General features: G+C 47.2%; 7 protein-coding genes across 7 annotated transcripts; 4 read left to right on the top strand and 3 right to left on the bottom strand.

The window, feature by feature from the left end:
• Positions 1 to 479: 479 nt before the first annotated feature.
• Positions 480 to 2028, top strand: GGS22DRAFT_173743 (thioredoxin-like protein). Its single transcript, XM_047962979.1, has 3 exons — positions 480 to 1144; positions 1255 to 1760; positions 1858 to 2028. The coding sequence occupies exons 1-3, from the start codon at positions 1038 to 1040 to the stop codon at positions 1875 to 1877; spliced, it is 633 nt and encodes a 210-aa protein (XP_047814741.1). The 5' UTR covers positions 480 to 1037; the 3' UTR covers positions 1878 to 2028.
• Positions 2029 to 2433: 405 nt separating this feature from the next.
• GGS22DRAFT_173742 (interferon-induced GTP-binding protein Mx2) lies at positions 2434 to 5446 on the bottom strand. The gene is made up of 7 exons (XM_047962978.1): positions 4855 to 5446; positions 4537 to 4794; positions 4378 to 4479; positions 4272 to 4326; positions 4151 to 4223; positions 3259 to 4102; positions 2434 to 3200 (listed from the first exon to the last, which is right to left on the bottom strand). Exons 1-7 carry the CDS (start codon positions 4951 to 4953, stop codon positions 2565 to 2567), a joined length of 2067 nt encoding a protein of 688 aa, XP_047814740.1. The 5' UTR covers positions 4954 to 5446; the 3' UTR covers positions 2434 to 2564.
• Positions 5447 to 5938: 492 nt separating this feature from the next.
• Positions 5939 to 7685, top strand: GGS22DRAFT_173738 (peptidase). The gene has a single exon (XM_047962977.1). It carries the CDS (start codon positions 6478 to 6480, stop codon positions 7555 to 7557), a length of 1080 nt encoding a protein of 359 aa, XP_047814739.1. The 5' UTR covers positions 5939 to 6477; the 3' UTR covers positions 7558 to 7685.
• Positions 7686 to 9139: 1454 nt separating this feature from the next.
• Positions 9140 to 9712, top strand: GGS22DRAFT_192740 (uncharacterized protein; the record flags this gene model as incomplete). Its single annotated transcript, XM_047965304.1, has 1 exon — positions 9140 to 9712. The coding sequence occupies one exon, from the start codon at positions 9140 to 9142 to the stop codon at positions 9710 to 9712; it is 573 nt and encodes a 190-aa protein (XP_047814738.1).
• A 492-nt stretch (positions 9713 to 10204) lies between these two features.
• GGS22DRAFT_197225 (uncharacterized protein) lies at positions 10205 to 10684 on the bottom strand (the record flags this gene model as incomplete). Its single annotated transcript, XM_047965953.1, has 1 exon — positions 10205 to 10684. Exon 1 carries the CDS (start codon positions 10550 to 10552, stop codon positions 10205 to 10207), a length of 348 nt encoding a protein of 115 aa, XP_047814737.1. The 5' UTR covers positions 10553 to 10684.
• Positions 10685 to 11244: 560 nt separating this feature from the next.
• GGS22DRAFT_77858 (uncharacterized protein) lies at positions 11245 to 14017 on the bottom strand. The gene is made up of 3 exons (XM_047968075.1): positions 13177 to 14017; positions 12907 to 13116; positions 11245 to 12839 (listed from the first exon to the last, which is right to left on the bottom strand). The coding sequence occupies exons 1-3, from the start codon at positions 13507 to 13509 to the stop codon at positions 11289 to 11291; spliced, it is 2094 nt and encodes a 697-aa protein (XP_047814736.1). The 5' UTR covers positions 13510 to 14017; the 3' UTR covers positions 11245 to 11288.
• Positions 14018 to 14248: 231 nt separating this feature from the next.
• GGS22DRAFT_173732 (mannose-6-phosphate isomerase) lies at positions 14249 to 15875 on the top strand. The gene is made up of 2 exons (XM_047962976.1): positions 14249 to 14659; positions 14717 to 15875. Exons 1-2 carry the CDS (start codon positions 14366 to 14368, stop codon positions 15638 to 15640), a joined length of 1218 nt encoding a protein of 405 aa, XP_047814735.1. The 5' UTR covers positions 14249 to 14365; the 3' UTR covers positions 15641 to 15875.
• Positions 15876 to 16126: the final 251 nt, after the last annotated feature.

Here is a 16126-nt window from a genome sequence, read left to right as displayed (position 1 = left end):
GTTCTGATCTCTTTGATACGTGCTTGAGTAGGTAGATACCTAGATATCCTCAACGCATCATATAATGACGTCTTCACCCTCAACACAATTGTAAGCTACAGGTTGATGATAGCTTCGTATCCATGTCTTGGTATACCACGCTAAAGGACGTAGTTCCTTCCAGTGACTAATAACCCTAGTTAGCGTTTAGTCAAGCTAAATCGATTTCTATCGCACAAAGTTCGATACTAAAAACCCAGTCCCATTCAGTTGGGAAGCCGCAACACTTCGCTATTCGGCGTTTTGAACCAGGATAATACAGATCCACTCCGAGATCGGAGAGAGAATTGAAGTCGAAAATGTGCGAATATGTGCGAATATTTCCTTTCGATAGAAACATGTGCTTGCTTAGTCATTACTTGCGCTCTAAAATGAGGTAAGGACGGCGAAAAAAAGTGGAATGCAAGGGACTATGTGAAGAAAATAGTTACCTATTTGGTCCGTATATAGCATACATAAGGCACAATTGACCCACTTAGAGCCTCTCTAAATTTCCCCCTAACGGCATAACGAATTATCCTCTTCATCCCGCGCCAAGCTTAGGTGAGGAAATGGTGTGATTGGTCAATCAACGCGGTTTGGACGATAAAATCGAGGAGTTTTAAGAGTTTGAGAAGGAAAGAGCAAGTGGGGCAGACGCGTTGGCAGGCGAGACAGGCAAGACAGGCCGATAGACGATAATCACGCGATGGTGAGAAAGGCTAAGTTGGGATTAGCGAAATGATGATAAGGAGGAGTGACCTGGGCAACCGGTGGAGATTGCCCGGGTAACTTAGCAGACTCGGGCAGATGCCGTACGCACGACCCATCGTAGTTCCCTGTTACTGTTTGCTTTCGAGCGGTGATAAGAATTTCTAGACCTTTCTTTCGTTTCGACCTTTTTTCTCACTAAAATCTAAACGGCCTAATCCCAAACTATAACAACCACGCCCATCATCAAGAAACAACCAAACATCTCCACGAATACACTCAATCCATCATCACCTTTATTTTCCACAATGTCTACTGCTTTTGTCCAACGCCAGGCTCCGGCCTTCACTGCCACCACCGTCTTCCCCGGTGGTGAGTTCAAGGACATCTCCTTGACCGACTATCTGGGTCAATGGTAAGTTTCCCTTCCCTCGCCGACATCGCTCACCCCTCCTCATTTTCATTCTACATCCATTTGCCATTTTGTATGGGTTTGAAGCGTGTCAAACTGACCATCGCCAATAGGGTCGTCCTTCTTTTCTACCCCATGGACTTCACCTTCGTCTGCCCGACCGAGATCATCCAGTACAACGACTCCCTACCTCGCTTCCGCGCCATCAACACCGCCGTCCTAGGCGTCTCGACCGACTCCCACTTCACCCATCTAGCCTGGACTGAGAAGCCCCGCAAGCAAGGCGGCTTGGGTTCCGACCTACAGCTCCCCCTCATCGCTGACAAGTCCCACAAGATCTCTCGCAGCTACGGCGTCCTGATCGAGGACGAAGGTGTCGCCCTACGTGGCCTCTTCATCATCGACCCTAAGGGTGTCCTCCGCCAGATCACCGTCAACGACCTACCGGTCGGTCGCGACGTCGAGGAGACGATCCGTCTCGTCCAAGCATTCCAGTTCACCGACGAACACGGCGAGGTCTGCCCCGCCGGATGGCAGAACGGCAGCAAGGGAATGAAGGCCGACCCCAAGGGAAGCCTGGAATATTTCTCTACTACGGGTGAGAACGGCAACGGTAATGGTGAGTCTAAGAAGCGAGCCAGAGTGGAGTAGTTGTTGATGCAAGCCACCTGTTTGGGGAAAAATTGGAGAAGTTTAAGGCCGCTGACGTCAAGTAGGCGGTATTGCTGTACGTTAGGTTTCTGAGGTTTCTGAATGAGTGAGTGCTTGGAATCGGGGCTACGGCCTTGCCTTAATATTATTAGACGCGGAGAATGACAAAAATGCTATTCGTTATGGGATGTTTTACGAATTGATACGATCTTTTCTACCTGGGAATATGATGTGCCCGATGAGCTTGGTACGGTGTGATAGATGATAGAGGCGATAGAGACGATAGATGGTGATAAACGGCGATAGATAGGTACCTAGCCGCCTTGTGTCAAGGTTATTCCCGACACCTCCGAAAAAACTCAACTTTGGTCGAATCCGAGGTTTTTTCTTACATCCCTATTTACAAGTGTCCGCCCGCCTATCGTGGCAATGCGACAGTATGCTTACTGAAGCCATTTCAGAAATCGTACTCGACTTTTGCTGTCTCTAGGTACATGTAGATAGGTACACGCGTCAAATCTTAATTCCATTTTCAGGGACACAGGGCGTAAAGCTATCCATGCGGGGAAATTTGTTGGGGATGCGGAGGAATCGCGTCACCGGATAGGGGCAGAGGGGTCACTAAAGAAATGGCTGAATAATCTCATTCGATTGAACTTCCTTCTCCTTCACATTCTATCAAGTAATAATACACACGAGACTATGGAATTTAAACAGACACGATACAGCCATAGCCCCATCAAGAATTCACGATATCATGACTCCATAGCGATTATCCTTTCAGAACTTTCGTAGCTTCCTCCAAGCTCTCTATCTCCCAGGCCAGGGCTTGGCGTTGCCGCTTCGATGCCGAATCCTCGCCGGCAATCATCTCGAGTTCATCGGCATCGAGAGCCATCGCAAATTCCGGGCTGAGGACTTTCAGAGGGCTGTCATCCCCTTCGAGCAAGAAATGGTTCACGACTTGTTGACAGATAGAGTCAACAAACCTCTCACGGGATATATTGTAATAACTCGTGAGAGTATCTACAATATCCTCACACACTTGCCTCGAATTGCCGATGAGGTGTTCCTCCCGGTTTTCCAAATACTTGGTCATGCGAGAGCTGCGTTTATCCTGTAGAATATCGTTGAATCTATCATTAAATGTGCTCGGTCTGCCACGACGCTCGATGGAGAGGAGGAATCGGGCATGCTTCATAGCCTGGCGATACCTATCTTGCAGTTTATCAAGAAGAAATCCGTTCCACAACTCGTTCCTCACTTTGGTATCTGGGCAAAGGTGCGTGAAAAGCTGGTAGATGTAATCGTGAACCAACACAATAGCCTTGCTGGTGTGCGCGAGGACTAATGGCTCCCACTTTTCCGACTGCTCTTCAAACACCGTTGCAAGTATCGACCCTCCAAACTATAAAACCCTAGTAAGAACCTGGTATTTTGATAAAATTATATAACGAAGCACTCACAGTTCCAACCTCCGGGCCACGGCTAGACTCGTAAACCATCATCACATGGTCTAAGATTGGACCATTTGAGGGCTCGGGGCATTTATATTCATCCGTGACAATAATATTAAACAGCTCCGAATAATCGGTCAGAGGTATACTGATGGAAAGATCAGCTTCGGGCCACGTAATAATTCTTTTTTTGCTTCGCTCAGGGCCGCAGTGCCGTTTATGGCCCCTTGTCAAGATATTCTTGGACAAAGACATGTTTAATTCGATAGCCCGAGTCGAGAGCTTCAAACATGGCATCAACTTAAATATCGGGTCTGCCGTATAGTATCCGTTGATGGCATGCTGTGTGATTGCTTGAAATCTTGAAGCAATTCGTCCTAGGAAAAGTCTTTGGGAACTCTGGTCAGATCTGGATGGACCCATAGCTTCCAATTCAGTCCTGCGGATATGCAGACGTTTTTCGATATCTGCTTTGACGTGTGGGAGCTCCCGCTTAGAAATGTCCATGAGCAATTCTCTGAGGCGGATCTGTAAAGATGCAATGCCACAACGGTCTGCTACCGACGACCAAGGAGGTCCCATGAAAAACGCCTTTTCCGCAGCGAGCCGATCGCTCATCGATGACGTGCTATCATCTGCACTACGATTCTTAACAACACAGTATCCTAGGTTCAGCCTGTTCCGTTTGCTGAGAACCAGGTCGATCACCGAATCCTGCGTGGCTCTCTCGGTCGCCAAATCCGGCTTCGTCAGAACGCCCATAGTTCTCATACCATCTGGATCAGCAGCCTCGGCGAGCTTTAGGATCTCCTGGGTAGCAATATCGACATTGCAAGGCATAACAGCCAGAATTCTATCAAATTGTTAGTCGGGAAGGTGAACGTCGGGTTTGGGATCAAACATGGTTCTGCTATTTTCCATGTAAGACTTGACCATGTTTCGAACCATGGTAACGTCGCTTTCGGTTGTGAGTCCTAGTAACTGTTAATAGACTCTTAGGTATCTCACTCATGGTGACTTACCAGGTGTTGGAACTCTGAATATCCCAGGGACATCTATCACCGTGAGGTGGGCTTGCTACCAAAGATTCAGTTGACGGACGATACCATGAAGTGTGGAGATTCTCACGTCGGGACCACTGATTTCAATCTTTAAGATATCTTGGCTAAAAGCCCCAGCACCCTCATCCCCATCAGTCTGACTCATCCGGAGACCCATTGCCTCATTTGCCTTTAAGAAGGATCAGTCAGAGAAACGGGATCAAATTGGAGTTATGAGAGAACGAACATCTTCAAATATCTTGGTAAGACGCTTGTTGTTCATGGTGGTGATCTGACGATGAAACTCAAGAAGGCGAGCCTTGAGTGCCTCATCCGCGTCTGGCCGAGGGATTATCGACACGTTGACGCTCTTTTGCGCTTCACGGCTACATGTTATCTGGGTGGCGTATCGAGTACACAATCCAGCAGCACGTGGAAAGGAGAACCCAGTCAGACTCTCAAGCACAGAACTCTTTCCAGAGGACTGGTCTCCCACAACAATAAGCTACAAGGAGGTCAGATATCAACCGATTAACTTGCGGATTAAGTATAGGTATTAACTCACCTGGGGAAGAGGGATTATCGCACCAACACTCAGCTCTCTCAGCTTGTCGATCTTGCTGAGTACGGCTTGATTCCCCAAACCAACTTCGGCAGTCGCCATATTAACGACGATTAGATAGAGATAATTAAGGATACAATAAATCCAAAGCAGAATAGTGCAATGAGAAGTAAGATAAATATTGGAAGCTGTAATAGAAGCTGTGAGAATTTGTGATAGAAGGTGTGATAGAGTGTGTGATGGAGGGTGTGATGAAGGTGAAAGCAACACGTCGTCGAACGAAGGGAATGTTATAGATATATACCTATATATATTTCGTCTAATTCTTCGGTAAACTGAGAGCTGCAATGCCGTTACAACCAGCTCTCATACAGCTGTTTGTTACCAAGCATCTAACCAGGCAGGCAGGTAAACGACCGGCTCATTTCCGTTGAAGATCTAGGTACATTCAACATTGTTGTCAAGGAACAGAAAGCAGCCTCCCGGAACCCGGATATGCACGGCCGTGATGATAATTCTTGCCGGTGATGGCGTTTGTTTTCCAAGCCACACATGACAGATCAACATGCCGGTGATTGATCTACTTACCAAGTACCGGTACATTGAGCGGCACGTCGACAATTAAGACAGCGCTGGCGCTAGTTACGCCACGATGGAATCGTACATATCAAATCGCCGACATTCCGCGGGTTGCGGTCCTACGGGTGGCTACATTTAGCAAACGGTATCAAGGCAAGCTTAAACCTCCCCGCATTAGTACCAGGTAGGTACCTGGCAGGTACTCAAGACGAAGCGAAGGAATCAAACTTCATTTTCAGCGCCACATTCACGGTAGGCCGCATGACAGCATGACAGCGTGCAGCTGGTCTGTCGGTCTCAGGTTTTCGTCACCACATTCAGGGGTAAGGACTTTGGGTAGGTAAGTACTTCTCAAGGCATGCGGTACTCTCTGAAGCCCATAAGAACTCATAGGAATCGAATCCGCCGTTTGCGCTTCTTGAAGGTAAGTACATTAATGATAGATCCGTATTCGACTGTTTGCATGATCTTATGTGTCCCCGAACCCCCGATGATCGATCGTATATCACGTCCCTTTCCACCCCGGCACGAGTTTGATATAGCCTATTCCCTTTCTGGGCTAGCGCCGGAATTTGTTTTCGCGGCGTTAGTGCCACTTATCTCCGAGACCATTTCAAAGTTTCGAGCAGAACCTCTTTCCAGCCTCAACCATAGAACGCTCAAATCTATGAATTGAGGCCAACCTAAGACGGCAGGATGGTATCGTTCATTTCAATGAACATACCTACCTACAGATTAATCTACACAATAATTACGAGTCACCGCGTTGCATCCAGGTCGCGAATTAGAGAAAGCTTCTGCCTAAACGCGGGCAGATGGCGTGATGATTAATCCTACCCTCTCCCTTGTTTTAGAAGCCCCTCATCGCTGTCTACAAGAGGAAGGGCGTGAGCTGTGCACAAGTGTCAGCTTGTCAGCATGCCAGCATATAAAAACTCAAGTGAGGTCCTCGTGTAAGAAAGAATAAATATCAATACCAAGATACAAGGTATCTAAAACCGAGAACCAAACGCTCAATATCTATAATATTCTCATCCATAACCCAAGATGCCCTCAGCAGTAATTCCAAAGGCCTTAGAGCCCGGCGCAACAATAGCATTTATCTCTCCATCAGCTCGTCTGAATATCCGATGTTCCGCCTTCATGACACGGGCGACCTCCGTGCTAAAGGGGCAAGGCTATAACGTCCGCGAATTCTTCAATACCGATACGGGCATCCAATCATCCATCGCCAACCGTCTCTCCGAGATACGGGCCGCATTCTCCGACCCGTCTATTTCCGCCATCATATGCACCATCGGCGGATCAAACTTCACAGAGTTGCTCCCCGCTCTAGTTGCCGACACGGAACTCCATTCCGTCATCCGGGCCAACCCGAAGATCGTCGTGGGCTTCTCCGATATCACCGGGGTACACTGGTTTTTACATGCGCTCACCGGTCTCCGCACATTCTACGGTCCGGGAGCATTGCCGGAGCTCGGCGAAGCTAACTCTGTCGACGACGAGACCACACCACTTTCATTTTGCGTCAAGAATCTCTTCCGCATTATCACTAGCCGCGAAGCTATCGGCGATATTCAGCGGTCTCCTACATACGCACCCAAGCTTGCGGCGTTATTCGACAATTCGGATACCCCAAAGCCACCAGAGATTATTCCTACCCCTGGCTGGATATGGATTCGACCCGGAAAGAGTCAAGGACGACTTTTTGGTGGCTGTCTAACCGCCGTGGCGCGTCTCGCCGGAATACGCAGCATCGTCCCTGATTGGCGAGGCAAGATAGTGTTCTTCGAGACGGCTATAGGCGAGGATGAAGCCTCCGGTAACCCAATCTACCGGGTACAAGCGGGCATTGCGGACCTTATAGCGCAGGGCGTGTTTGACGACGCGGCTGGGTTGGTAGTTGGACGGCCATTCGGGTATGATTCCGAGAAGATGAGGGACGAATATATCGGTGTTATTAAAGGACTTCTATGTGAAGGACCTCTGGCTGAGAAGAAGTTCCCGATTCTATTCAATGTGGATATTGGTCATACTACTCCGATGGTCACTTTGCCGTTCGATACCTTAGCTGAGCTTGACTCGGAGAAGGATCGGTTTGCTATTCTAGAACCCGCAGTTTTGTAGATGATATTTAATATCTAAGAATGGCTTGGTTTCTGAGAACTCGGTCAGTCCATGGAGTTCTTCGAATTCCAGCTAGCTTATGCGTCCCATTCTATCGAGACCTATTAACTCTTCTACGTAAATAATTAGCTATCTAGGTAGTGACTTCTCAACTCCTATATCCTTTACCTCGTATGATGCAGCGCAAGTATATATCCCTGAGTAGGCTCCGTAAGAATAACCAGTTACCTAGTGTGTCTAGTACTCTAGAGTGAACACTCAAGGTTTGTTCTATAGGAACAGTCCCCCTTTCTCATAACTGATTAGACTCGAGAAGATGGTACTGTATATTGTCCAGGTAACTATTAGGTAACCTTGGAATTAATTACAGATTAATCACGAATTAATCATTGATTAATTACCAATTAATTACTTGGACAGGCTTCAGTTTCTTAGGGAATGAATGATACAGCTTCATATGGTTACAGAGTGAAATGAGCAACGTCAAGGTAGAGAAGGAGAGGTACTGTAAAGGTATGATAGCATAGAACTGCTTCAATATCTACAACAGTGTCGTCGCTTATCACACAACCCCAAGCCATTCAAGTCTCATGTTTGAGTCAAGTTATTGAACCCATTCTAGCTGCCAGGCGTCATACCCTTGAGACCAACCTCTTTACTTTCATAGGCCTCTTATAAAAGTACCCAGGCGTCTTTCGATGTATAGATGAACCCCCATCTGTATGTTAAATTTCTACTATCCAGTACCCGCCCCATACACCCCAATTCGATATTTGACTCGATCGACTTGACCAGCATCAAACAACATGCCAGTAACATCTCAACAAAAATCCAACTCCAGTCCACGTCCAGCCAACCCCTACCATTTGACTTAGCGTCCTAGCTCTCACGCGTACATCCATGGATAGGTACCTTCTACCTCTTACCCGAGTCCCTAGTAGCCTAGACAAGAGGTATCTACCTAGTAGGTACATTGCTGATACGACGTTCTCCACGAAACGGATTGGCCTAGAAACCAGCACCCAAGCAATCCCTGTTTGAAGTTATCACAACATCGGAAGTAGCCACTTAGAAAAGTTCTCATGGAGTTTTACCACCTTTATGAAGACAGGCTTTCGAGCCTCCACAACTACGAGACGCATATCTCGTCTGGTTTATCCACTTTCATTACATTGATTTGATTCTCCCAGGGGCGAAACTCTCAACAGCTTAATGCAATGCATCCATGATATGGATTATTTGTCTATTTTTTTCCCTTCCGCCTTTTTCTACCTGCCACACCCATAGTTCTCAACAATACAATACCGATTGGCTAAGTGATCTTCCTGAGTTCAAACCAAATCCTTACCAGTTCCTAACCAGTCTTCGTAACTACACGCCCTCCATCAACTATCAACTAATACAGACACCACAGTTGACAGTCCATCTTCCTCACCGCTACCTCGAATATTCGACAGAATTCAAACACCCCAAACCATATAAATTCGACGTTAGCAGCTACTTCATTTCTCGTCATTTCTACACAACTCAACCGTTTACCTACACCCTGATACACCTAATTTCATAACGATTTCTCATCATCATGGCTCAACCTCAGCCCTTATCGTCGATGACACTGGAAGACTTGTACTCTGCAGTCTTTGCAGAAGCTGGCATCGCACCTGGGATTCTCCACTTCGTAAAACGAAACGAAGTCCAATCATACTATCGTAGTATTCTACCGCCTAAAACCAAGATGCGACAGCCAGCGCCTGGCGAGATGACCGGAATGCAAGACAAAATCGATTACCTGAACTCCCTCGTCGCAGAGTCAACCCAATTGGTCGACCTCTTCCCCGATCTCGTCAACCAGTTTAAAAATCCAAGGGTGAATCCATCGGTATCACAATATGAAAGGGCCCTGCAATTCGGTAGATGCTACGTCCGCATCACCGAGATAGGTGTAGATTGGGAGCTCATGGTTGAATCTACCAAGATGAACTTAGATGAAGCCAAAGAGATCCTACGACAGGGGTATAGGCCCAACAGTCTCACGGAAGATGAACTGCAGACCTTGAGAGACGAGATTAATATCTGGGAGGAAAAGTATCCGCCTATAGATGCTGCAAGGACGGCGTTGAACCTGAGATTTAGATTCATCGTAAAAGGTGATTAAACTGAGACGAGGACTAGGAGGTCAATTCAATTCGGTATTAGCTGGGTCGGGGTTCCATTCATCAAAGGATTCAAGTCACTCGTTTACGCACGCATAGAAATATTATAACACTCTTTTATGATACTACTTGGGTAGATACGGTAGATAACTTCAATATACTTCCTATGGAATGGGCTATAACTTGGCTCAACAACAGAGTATTCGCAGGAGCATAACACCTACCTACCTATTCTGCACACATAGCTCTCTTCGTGAGATGGATTCAGCGAGATGGTAACAGCAATCCCATATATCCAATTCTAGCTGCCCAACCCTTCACAACTTGATGTTATCCATTATACAATAACTATAATTAAATACCTCTTCCGGCATATCCAATATTTCAGCCCATCATAAACACCTAGCCCTATCCCCTTCATTTCGAATATCGTCTAAACGACTTAAAGTATACCCCTCTCACACCGCAACCTCTTTTTAACTCCTCCCAAGCCCTCACCCCACCCTATCCGTCTCCGTAGGCGGGCTCCCAGGCGGTGGTTCCGTAGTCCCATCCATACAATACCAATCACCATGACACCAACATCCCAAATCACAAGCCTCGCACATCTCTGCACTAGGCGGGTCCGTAGTCCACGTATCTGCGATATCGATGAAGCCGCAAGAAGAGCTTTCGCGACGGCAGTACAGACACCGGCTGCATTCGGCGCGGTCGAGGAGGGCGTCGCAGCCTTGGTTACAGTACCAGCCGCAGGAGGTGCAGTTTTCGTTTTGGACGCAGCCGGAGGTTTGGGCTAGGGTTGTGGGGAGGAGGAGTAAGAGGAGGAGGGGGAGAAGATGCATGGTGGTGACTTAGATGAATTTTGGATATATCTGGGGTGTTAAAGATGTATCTATACTGAATAAACACCCGTTTGTCCTTTGTAGTGGCATCTCTTTCAATTGATCTAATCACTTAGCGTTAATGGGTCCAAACCACCCTTTTATACGTAGAAAAATCTTGTCGCAACATGTTATCATAGCATGCTTCCAGCCCGCGATCTTCATCTACGATGTCACACTCCGTATGCGCACCGTCGCATCGTTAATTTAGCCCGCATAGCCGACAAGCAGAGCCTTAACAATCCCCATTCCTTCGATAAGCTTAAATTGATCCAGAACAAGACATGTTATATTGCTTCCCCGAGGATGTGTCGATTTGTGCCTGTAAATAGTTCGTGGAGGCATCGAGGCGTAAATCGAACCGATGGGCTGGTCGCTTTTACAACGTCACGCAACGTCGTCTAGGTTGCATGCTGCGAGAATGAGTGGCGGATAATTAATCTAGTGTCGAGATCTTTCTATGGCTAAATTGTTTCGTTGCTAGAAGTTATCAAAGGATTTTAGCAATGATCGCTGTAGGATTTACGTCACTATCGATCGTCGCTGACAGGGGCTTCATTGTAGCTCTACTGACCTGATATATATGTCAGAGGGTAAGATCAAACTCTCTCGAATGAAATGACATTAATATAGGTAATAAATTGAATAATGTCATCCATACGCACATATCCAAGACATCTCTACTTGTCGCGTTACCTTACCAAGCCTCCCATTTCTGTCCTCCGATAGCCACAAGGCGATTGAAGAGCTCATCTCTCATCGGGATCGCCGTCACGCGCCAAACGTTACCTATTCTATCCGTGATTTCTAGACCATCAGCTACCTCCCTGCCCATAGACCAACCTACGATGATCTTAGCTTTCCACCCATAGCCGCCAACCTTTTTAATCTCGGCTATATCACCGATGGCTACAGTCCACAGAGGGTGCAAGTCTTCTCGCTCTTCAGATCCGATCTTCTCTATTGTTTGATTCGTGCTAAAGGACATGGCAGGTATCGTTGACTTGGTCGTGATATAGATATGGCCTTTTTGACCCTTATACCGACCTTTGAAGTCGAGTGGCCCGGTGAGATAGTTGGTGTTTGGTCGAGGTACGGCACCTAGTCGATTCTTGGCGTGATGAGAGCCGACTTTTGCTCGAGCGTGATCAGTGCCGATAGCCGTCTTCACGGCGCCTTTAGTCGTCCCTTTAAAGAAGCTAATAATCCTGTTTCCGTGTTTTCCATGCTTCGAACTCTTAGCTGCATCGATATCCGGCCCTCCAGTCTCACGTGCGACTTGCGGATCATGTTCTATGGCATCGCGGAGTTCCTCATCGGTAGCGTTGAGTGGAGGTTCGGCGCCGGTCGCTGTTAATTCGACATCGGTGATTTCGATGGGTCTCTCAGGGGGCGGTTCACTAGCGGAAGGCGGGGGAGGTAGAGGGGCTTTGTTCGCTTCCCCTATGCGAAGTAGGGTAAGAGTCAACTGTGCATTAGTAGGTACGCCTTTGAGGATCGTGTTACGGAGTTCCATAAGTTTCTGCCAATGTGGAAATTTACGGTTGAGCCATTTCAATCCGCGACTGATAATAGGATCTCCAAAGAAACCGAACCCCACTCCGAAAGTCATGCCCTTGGTAAACATGTATGACGATATGAAAAGGGAGATAAGGAGGAGCGGGACTACTAAGATGGCAAGTCTCAGCCTGTAGACGTCTCTAGGGAACGGTGGTGTGGGCGACAGAGCGTTTACGAAGCGCTCCCAAGTATCGGATACATCGGCGATACCATGCATGATGGGTCTCATCTTCGTCCACATTGCGGTCTCGACAGGAACCTTGGTTTTGTCATAGTTGGGCCCAGTTTTGACTCCTGCTGCGACATCCTTAGCTTCAGCAGTAGCCATAGCTAACCCGGTAGGGTCGGGTACAGCATCATCAGGGGAACCTGCTTCGGACGAAGGCGCAGCCTGAGGATTCTTTCCCGCGGCACTGGTGACAACGATCGAGGCAAAGCCATTGACGAAGTTACTAGCTTCCTGCTCAACTGCTTCTCCTTTGAAGTTTTGCGGTGCCCCCGTTGAACTGTCTGTACTACCTAGGACGCCAGACTTGGGTTTTTGAATGCCGCCGGATTTACTGTCTACCAATGCGAGAGGCGCGGGCGGGAAGAGGACCTCTCTTGATCGCGGATAAACGATTAGAGTGATCAAAGTCAGGGAAAGAAGCGGGACGATAAAGTCGGATATCCAGGCAGCGAAATAAACCTGGGTATTTGTCAGTATGACTTCAACATCGATTTTAAAACACCAGGTAATAGGCAGGTGTTCTTACCGCGCAAAAGCACGATGTTCGTCGGGTTTCGCGCCACGATCGGAGTCGCGCGATATGTTTAACAGCAGCTAGCAGCCCAACTATGACGGTCATATAAAATCGCTCGACATTCGCACGCAGTTTGTCAGGAGAGAACTCCTCCTCGTCGGCAATGTTAAGATCCAGATCCCCAGGAACCACAGTCGGGACTTCTTTAACATGATATATTTGCTATCATAAGTCAATTATATTAGTTTCCGCCCATCAACAGCTTAATGAACAAGATCTTACCTTGTTGAACCTCCGAATGAGAAGCCATAAATCTTCGTTCCCTAACCTCCCGACCAGTGGCTCAGCAATCCTGTCTTTCGTCTCATTCCATCCCAAATCCGCTACCTCTTCATCATATTCTCGTTGGGCCAAACCTTTCTCTTCGTGGTCACTCGCTGCTAGATTATGAGAGAGTGTGGGTTCTTCAGTGAGGCTGTTTGCAGTTTCGTACTTCTCCGGTTCGCTAACAGGTTGTATCGTTGGTGGGATGGGAAGAATATCTACTAGCTTACTACTAATAGTATTTCCATCCGCATCCGGACTTCTTCGGTTTCTCTCTTCATCGAATGTCATTTCGCTTCATGCAAATCAAAGACTGTCTTCCAATGACCAATTTCATGAGGAGGTGAACGATCCCAGTTAAATACAAAGTCGAATCGCATGTGTCAAGAGGGAAGCCCACTTCAAGACTCATGAATCTTGTCAAGGTCTCCATGATTCCTGTTTGAAATTGTTCCGGTTACCTGCGCCAATGACGTCGATAGTTCTACGAAGGACAAAGATGGGTAGGACGGCGGTGATAATCTACATAGTAGATGCCGGACCTTTTTAGCGCCACGCGAGAAGCCGTATCCTAAACACCGCGACCAATAATCTGTCCTCACTTCATTTAAGTCCATTCTCAACCGAAACTAAGATCGATCGATCGGAGACATGAGCAGTGCTAGCAAAGTTACCGAATAGCCGGGACGAGTCAACGAGCCGAGAATTGACATCAATTTCTCAAGCGATAAGTTGGAATATGCGCAACATTTTAGCAGGTGAGTGAGTTGAGTGAGTGAATTGAGTGAGTTAAAAAGATAATTGCCGCGCCAGCAAATGCCAGGCTGCCAGGTAGCTGCTAGATTTATTTAGTGCCAGGTTTAGGTACGTACACGTACAATATAGGGCACAGGCTCTCATAATAAGCCCCGTAACCCTGCAGCTGCTCGGCATATGTACCTGTAACACAGGCATCTTCTATGACGACATATAAACATCACAAGAACGAATTTGGTATGTAAACAGAAGCAACAACCTGGAACTAGATATTATTGACCAAAAATGCGATTATATTAATTATCTTCTCAAGTTTAAATCTTCAAGCTATATAGAAAGTTACCTAGTCAATAGAGATACTGAATCCAGAGTACTCATTCAAACCATCAAGATGTCGCAGCCACGCGTATTCCAGTTGACCGGTACGTGCAACAATTATCCCTGGGGAAAGAAGGGAAACCAGTCTCTAGCTGCACAACTATGCTCTCAAACTCCCGGCATCGATTTCCGTATCAACGACGATGAATTCTATTCGGAGATGTGGTTTGGGGATTATCCAGATTTCCCAGCCCGCAAATTAGATACCGGCGAATTATTGAGTGACGTTCTTCAGCGTAACAAGGAGCAACTCTTGGGGGAAAGGGTCATCGCGGGGCTCGACAGTCAATTGCCCTACTTGCCCAAGGTAAGATCCATCTACGACGGAAAGTGACGTTGTTCGTAGACTCACAAGACAGTATAGATCTTGTCAATTGCGAAAGCCCTTCCCTTACAACTACATCCCAATAAGGAACTCGCTAGTAAACTTCATGAGAAAGACCCGGGAAGTTTTACGGACCCTAATCACAAACCTGAGATTGCGGTGGCGTTATCCAAATTCGAGCTATTCGCTGGATTCAAACCTCTAGACCAGATAGCGCCCCTATTTAAACTGCAACCACTCCAGCAGTTCAATCCGGAGCAACCGGACGAACGGACGGATGAGACACTACGGGAAGTCACTAGAAATTTACTCAAATCTGACCTTGAGACGGTTAAAAAGGTTCAAACGGAGTTGTCGGAGATCCCGGAAGACCAATTAGGCGATACCGCCTACATCTTAGATCTTCTTCCTCGGCTTCAAGACCAATACGGCCCAGAAGATGCAGGCAGTCTAGTCGCCCTGTTATGCATGAACTTCTTAGTTTTCGGTCCCGGGGACGCGGTATGGATTCCTGCAGACGGTATCCATGCATATTTGGCCGGTGATATCGTCGAGTGCATGGCTCGAAGCAATAATGTACTTAACGCCGGTTTCTGTCCTCCAGGTGATCGTAACAACGCCGACACCTTCGCGGACACATTAACTTTCAAGGCTCACAGTAAGGATGATGTCTGTCTCCCGAGCCAGAAGTCGGAAAAAAGTAAAAGGGGGAAGACGGTAGTATACAGGCCGCCGATAAGCGAATTCGACATGCTCAAGACAGATCTGGGTGCGGGAGAGGGTGAACAGCTCATCCCAAGCGAAGGACCGGGCGTCATGATCGTGACTTCGGGGTCTGGGGTGATGTATGCCGAAGAAAGATACCATCAGCTAAAGGAGGGTTTTATCTTCTTCGTTGCGCCGGGTGTTCCGGTCGAGTGGGAGAGTCAGCACGGGATGCAGATTCATATGGCTGTCGTATAGAATAGATTGTGACAGAAGCTTATATCGTCTGAAGTTACATGGCGATGTCTTACATCAGAGCGGATTGTCGAAGATCTAATCTAACGAGGAATAAACGACCTTGGCGTCACTGTCATACGATGCATAGTGGTCATATTAAGCAGGAGCAGCTATTTGCTTTGAACACGATCACAACAATACCATCTATAAATGATAGCTTTAAGGGAATGGTTATATAGTAGAGATTGCTACACGCATTAATAACATCATCTCATAAGTAGCTCGCGTGACCTTCGTGATCTTCTTAACTTCCAAGTTATAGATCTTGGCGCCGCTCCTACTTACCTCATCGTATCCACCACCATTGGCGGCAATCGAACAAGTGAATGCCACCAATGAAACCCAACAAAATATTCATCCAAGACATACATTTGGAGAAGGATGAAGTCGAAGTAGCTAGACACCCCGTTTAGGAAACTGGCCCTGAATTTACGGAGGCTGAACTCC

The sequence above is a fragment of the Annulohypoxylon maeteangense genome (assembly GCF_022496945.1).
Source record: "Annulohypoxylon maeteangense strain CBS 123835 unplaced genomic scaffold GGS22scaffold_22, whole genome shotgun sequence".
Taxonomy (NCBI): domain Eukaryota; kingdom Fungi; phylum Ascomycota; class Sordariomycetes; order Xylariales; family Hypoxylaceae; genus Annulohypoxylon; species Annulohypoxylon maeteangense.
The sequence above is the reverse complement of the archived record's forward strand: the minus strand, read 5'-3'. Positions and strand labels throughout refer to the sequence as shown.

Excerpts from the sequence above, each read along its gene's own strand:
- GGS22DRAFT_173743 (XM_047962979.1), top strand. The coding sequence starts at position 1,038 with ATGTCTACTGCTTTTGTCCAACGCCAGGCTCCGGCCTTCACTGCCACC. Across the intron at positions 1,145-1,254 it reads ACCGACTATCTGGGTCAATG|GGTCGTCCTTCTTTTCTACC; the intron begins GTAAGTTTCCCT and ends CATCGCCAATAG. Across the intron at positions 1,761-1,857 it reads TGAGAACGGCAACGGTAATG|GCGGTATTGCTGTACGTTAG; the intron begins GTGAGTCTAAGA and ends GACGTCAAGTAG.
- GGS22DRAFT_173742 (XM_047962978.1), bottom strand. The coding sequence starts at position 4,953 with ATGGCGACTGCCGAAGTTGGTTTGGGGAATCAAGCCGTACTCAGCAAG. Across the intron at positions 4,103-4,150 it reads ATGGAAAATAGCAGAACCAT|AATTCTGGCTGTTATGCCTT; the intron begins GTTTGATCCCAA and ends ACAATTTGATAG. Across the intron at positions 3,201-3,258 it reads GTGGCCCGGAGGTTGGAACT|TTTGGAGGGTCGATACTTGC; the intron begins GTGAGTGCTTCG and ends AGGGTTTTATAG.
- GGS22DRAFT_173738 (XM_047962977.1), top strand. The coding sequence starts at position 6,478 with ATGCCCTCAGCAGTAATTCCAAAGGCCTTAGAGCCCGGCGCAACAATA.
- GGS22DRAFT_77858 (XM_047968075.1), bottom strand. The coding sequence starts at position 13,509 with ATGACATTCGATGAAGAGAGAAACCGAAGAAGTCCGGATGCGGATGGA. Across the intron at positions 13,117-13,176 it reads TCATTCGGAGGTTCAACAAG|CAAATATATCATGTTAAAGA; the intron begins GTAAGATCTTGT and ends GACTTATGATAG. Across the intron at positions 12,840-12,906 it reads GAACATCGTGCTTTTGCGCG|GTTTATTTCGCTGCCTGGAT; the intron begins GTAAGAACACCT and ends ACAAATACCCAG.
- GGS22DRAFT_173732 (XM_047962976.1), top strand. The coding sequence starts at position 14,366 with ATGTCGCAGCCACGCGTATTCCAGTTGACCGGTACGTGCAACAATTAT. Across the intron at positions 14,660-14,716 it reads AATTGCCCTACTTGCCCAAG|ATCTTGTCAATTGCGAAAGC; the intron begins GTAAGATCCATC and ends AAGACAGTATAG.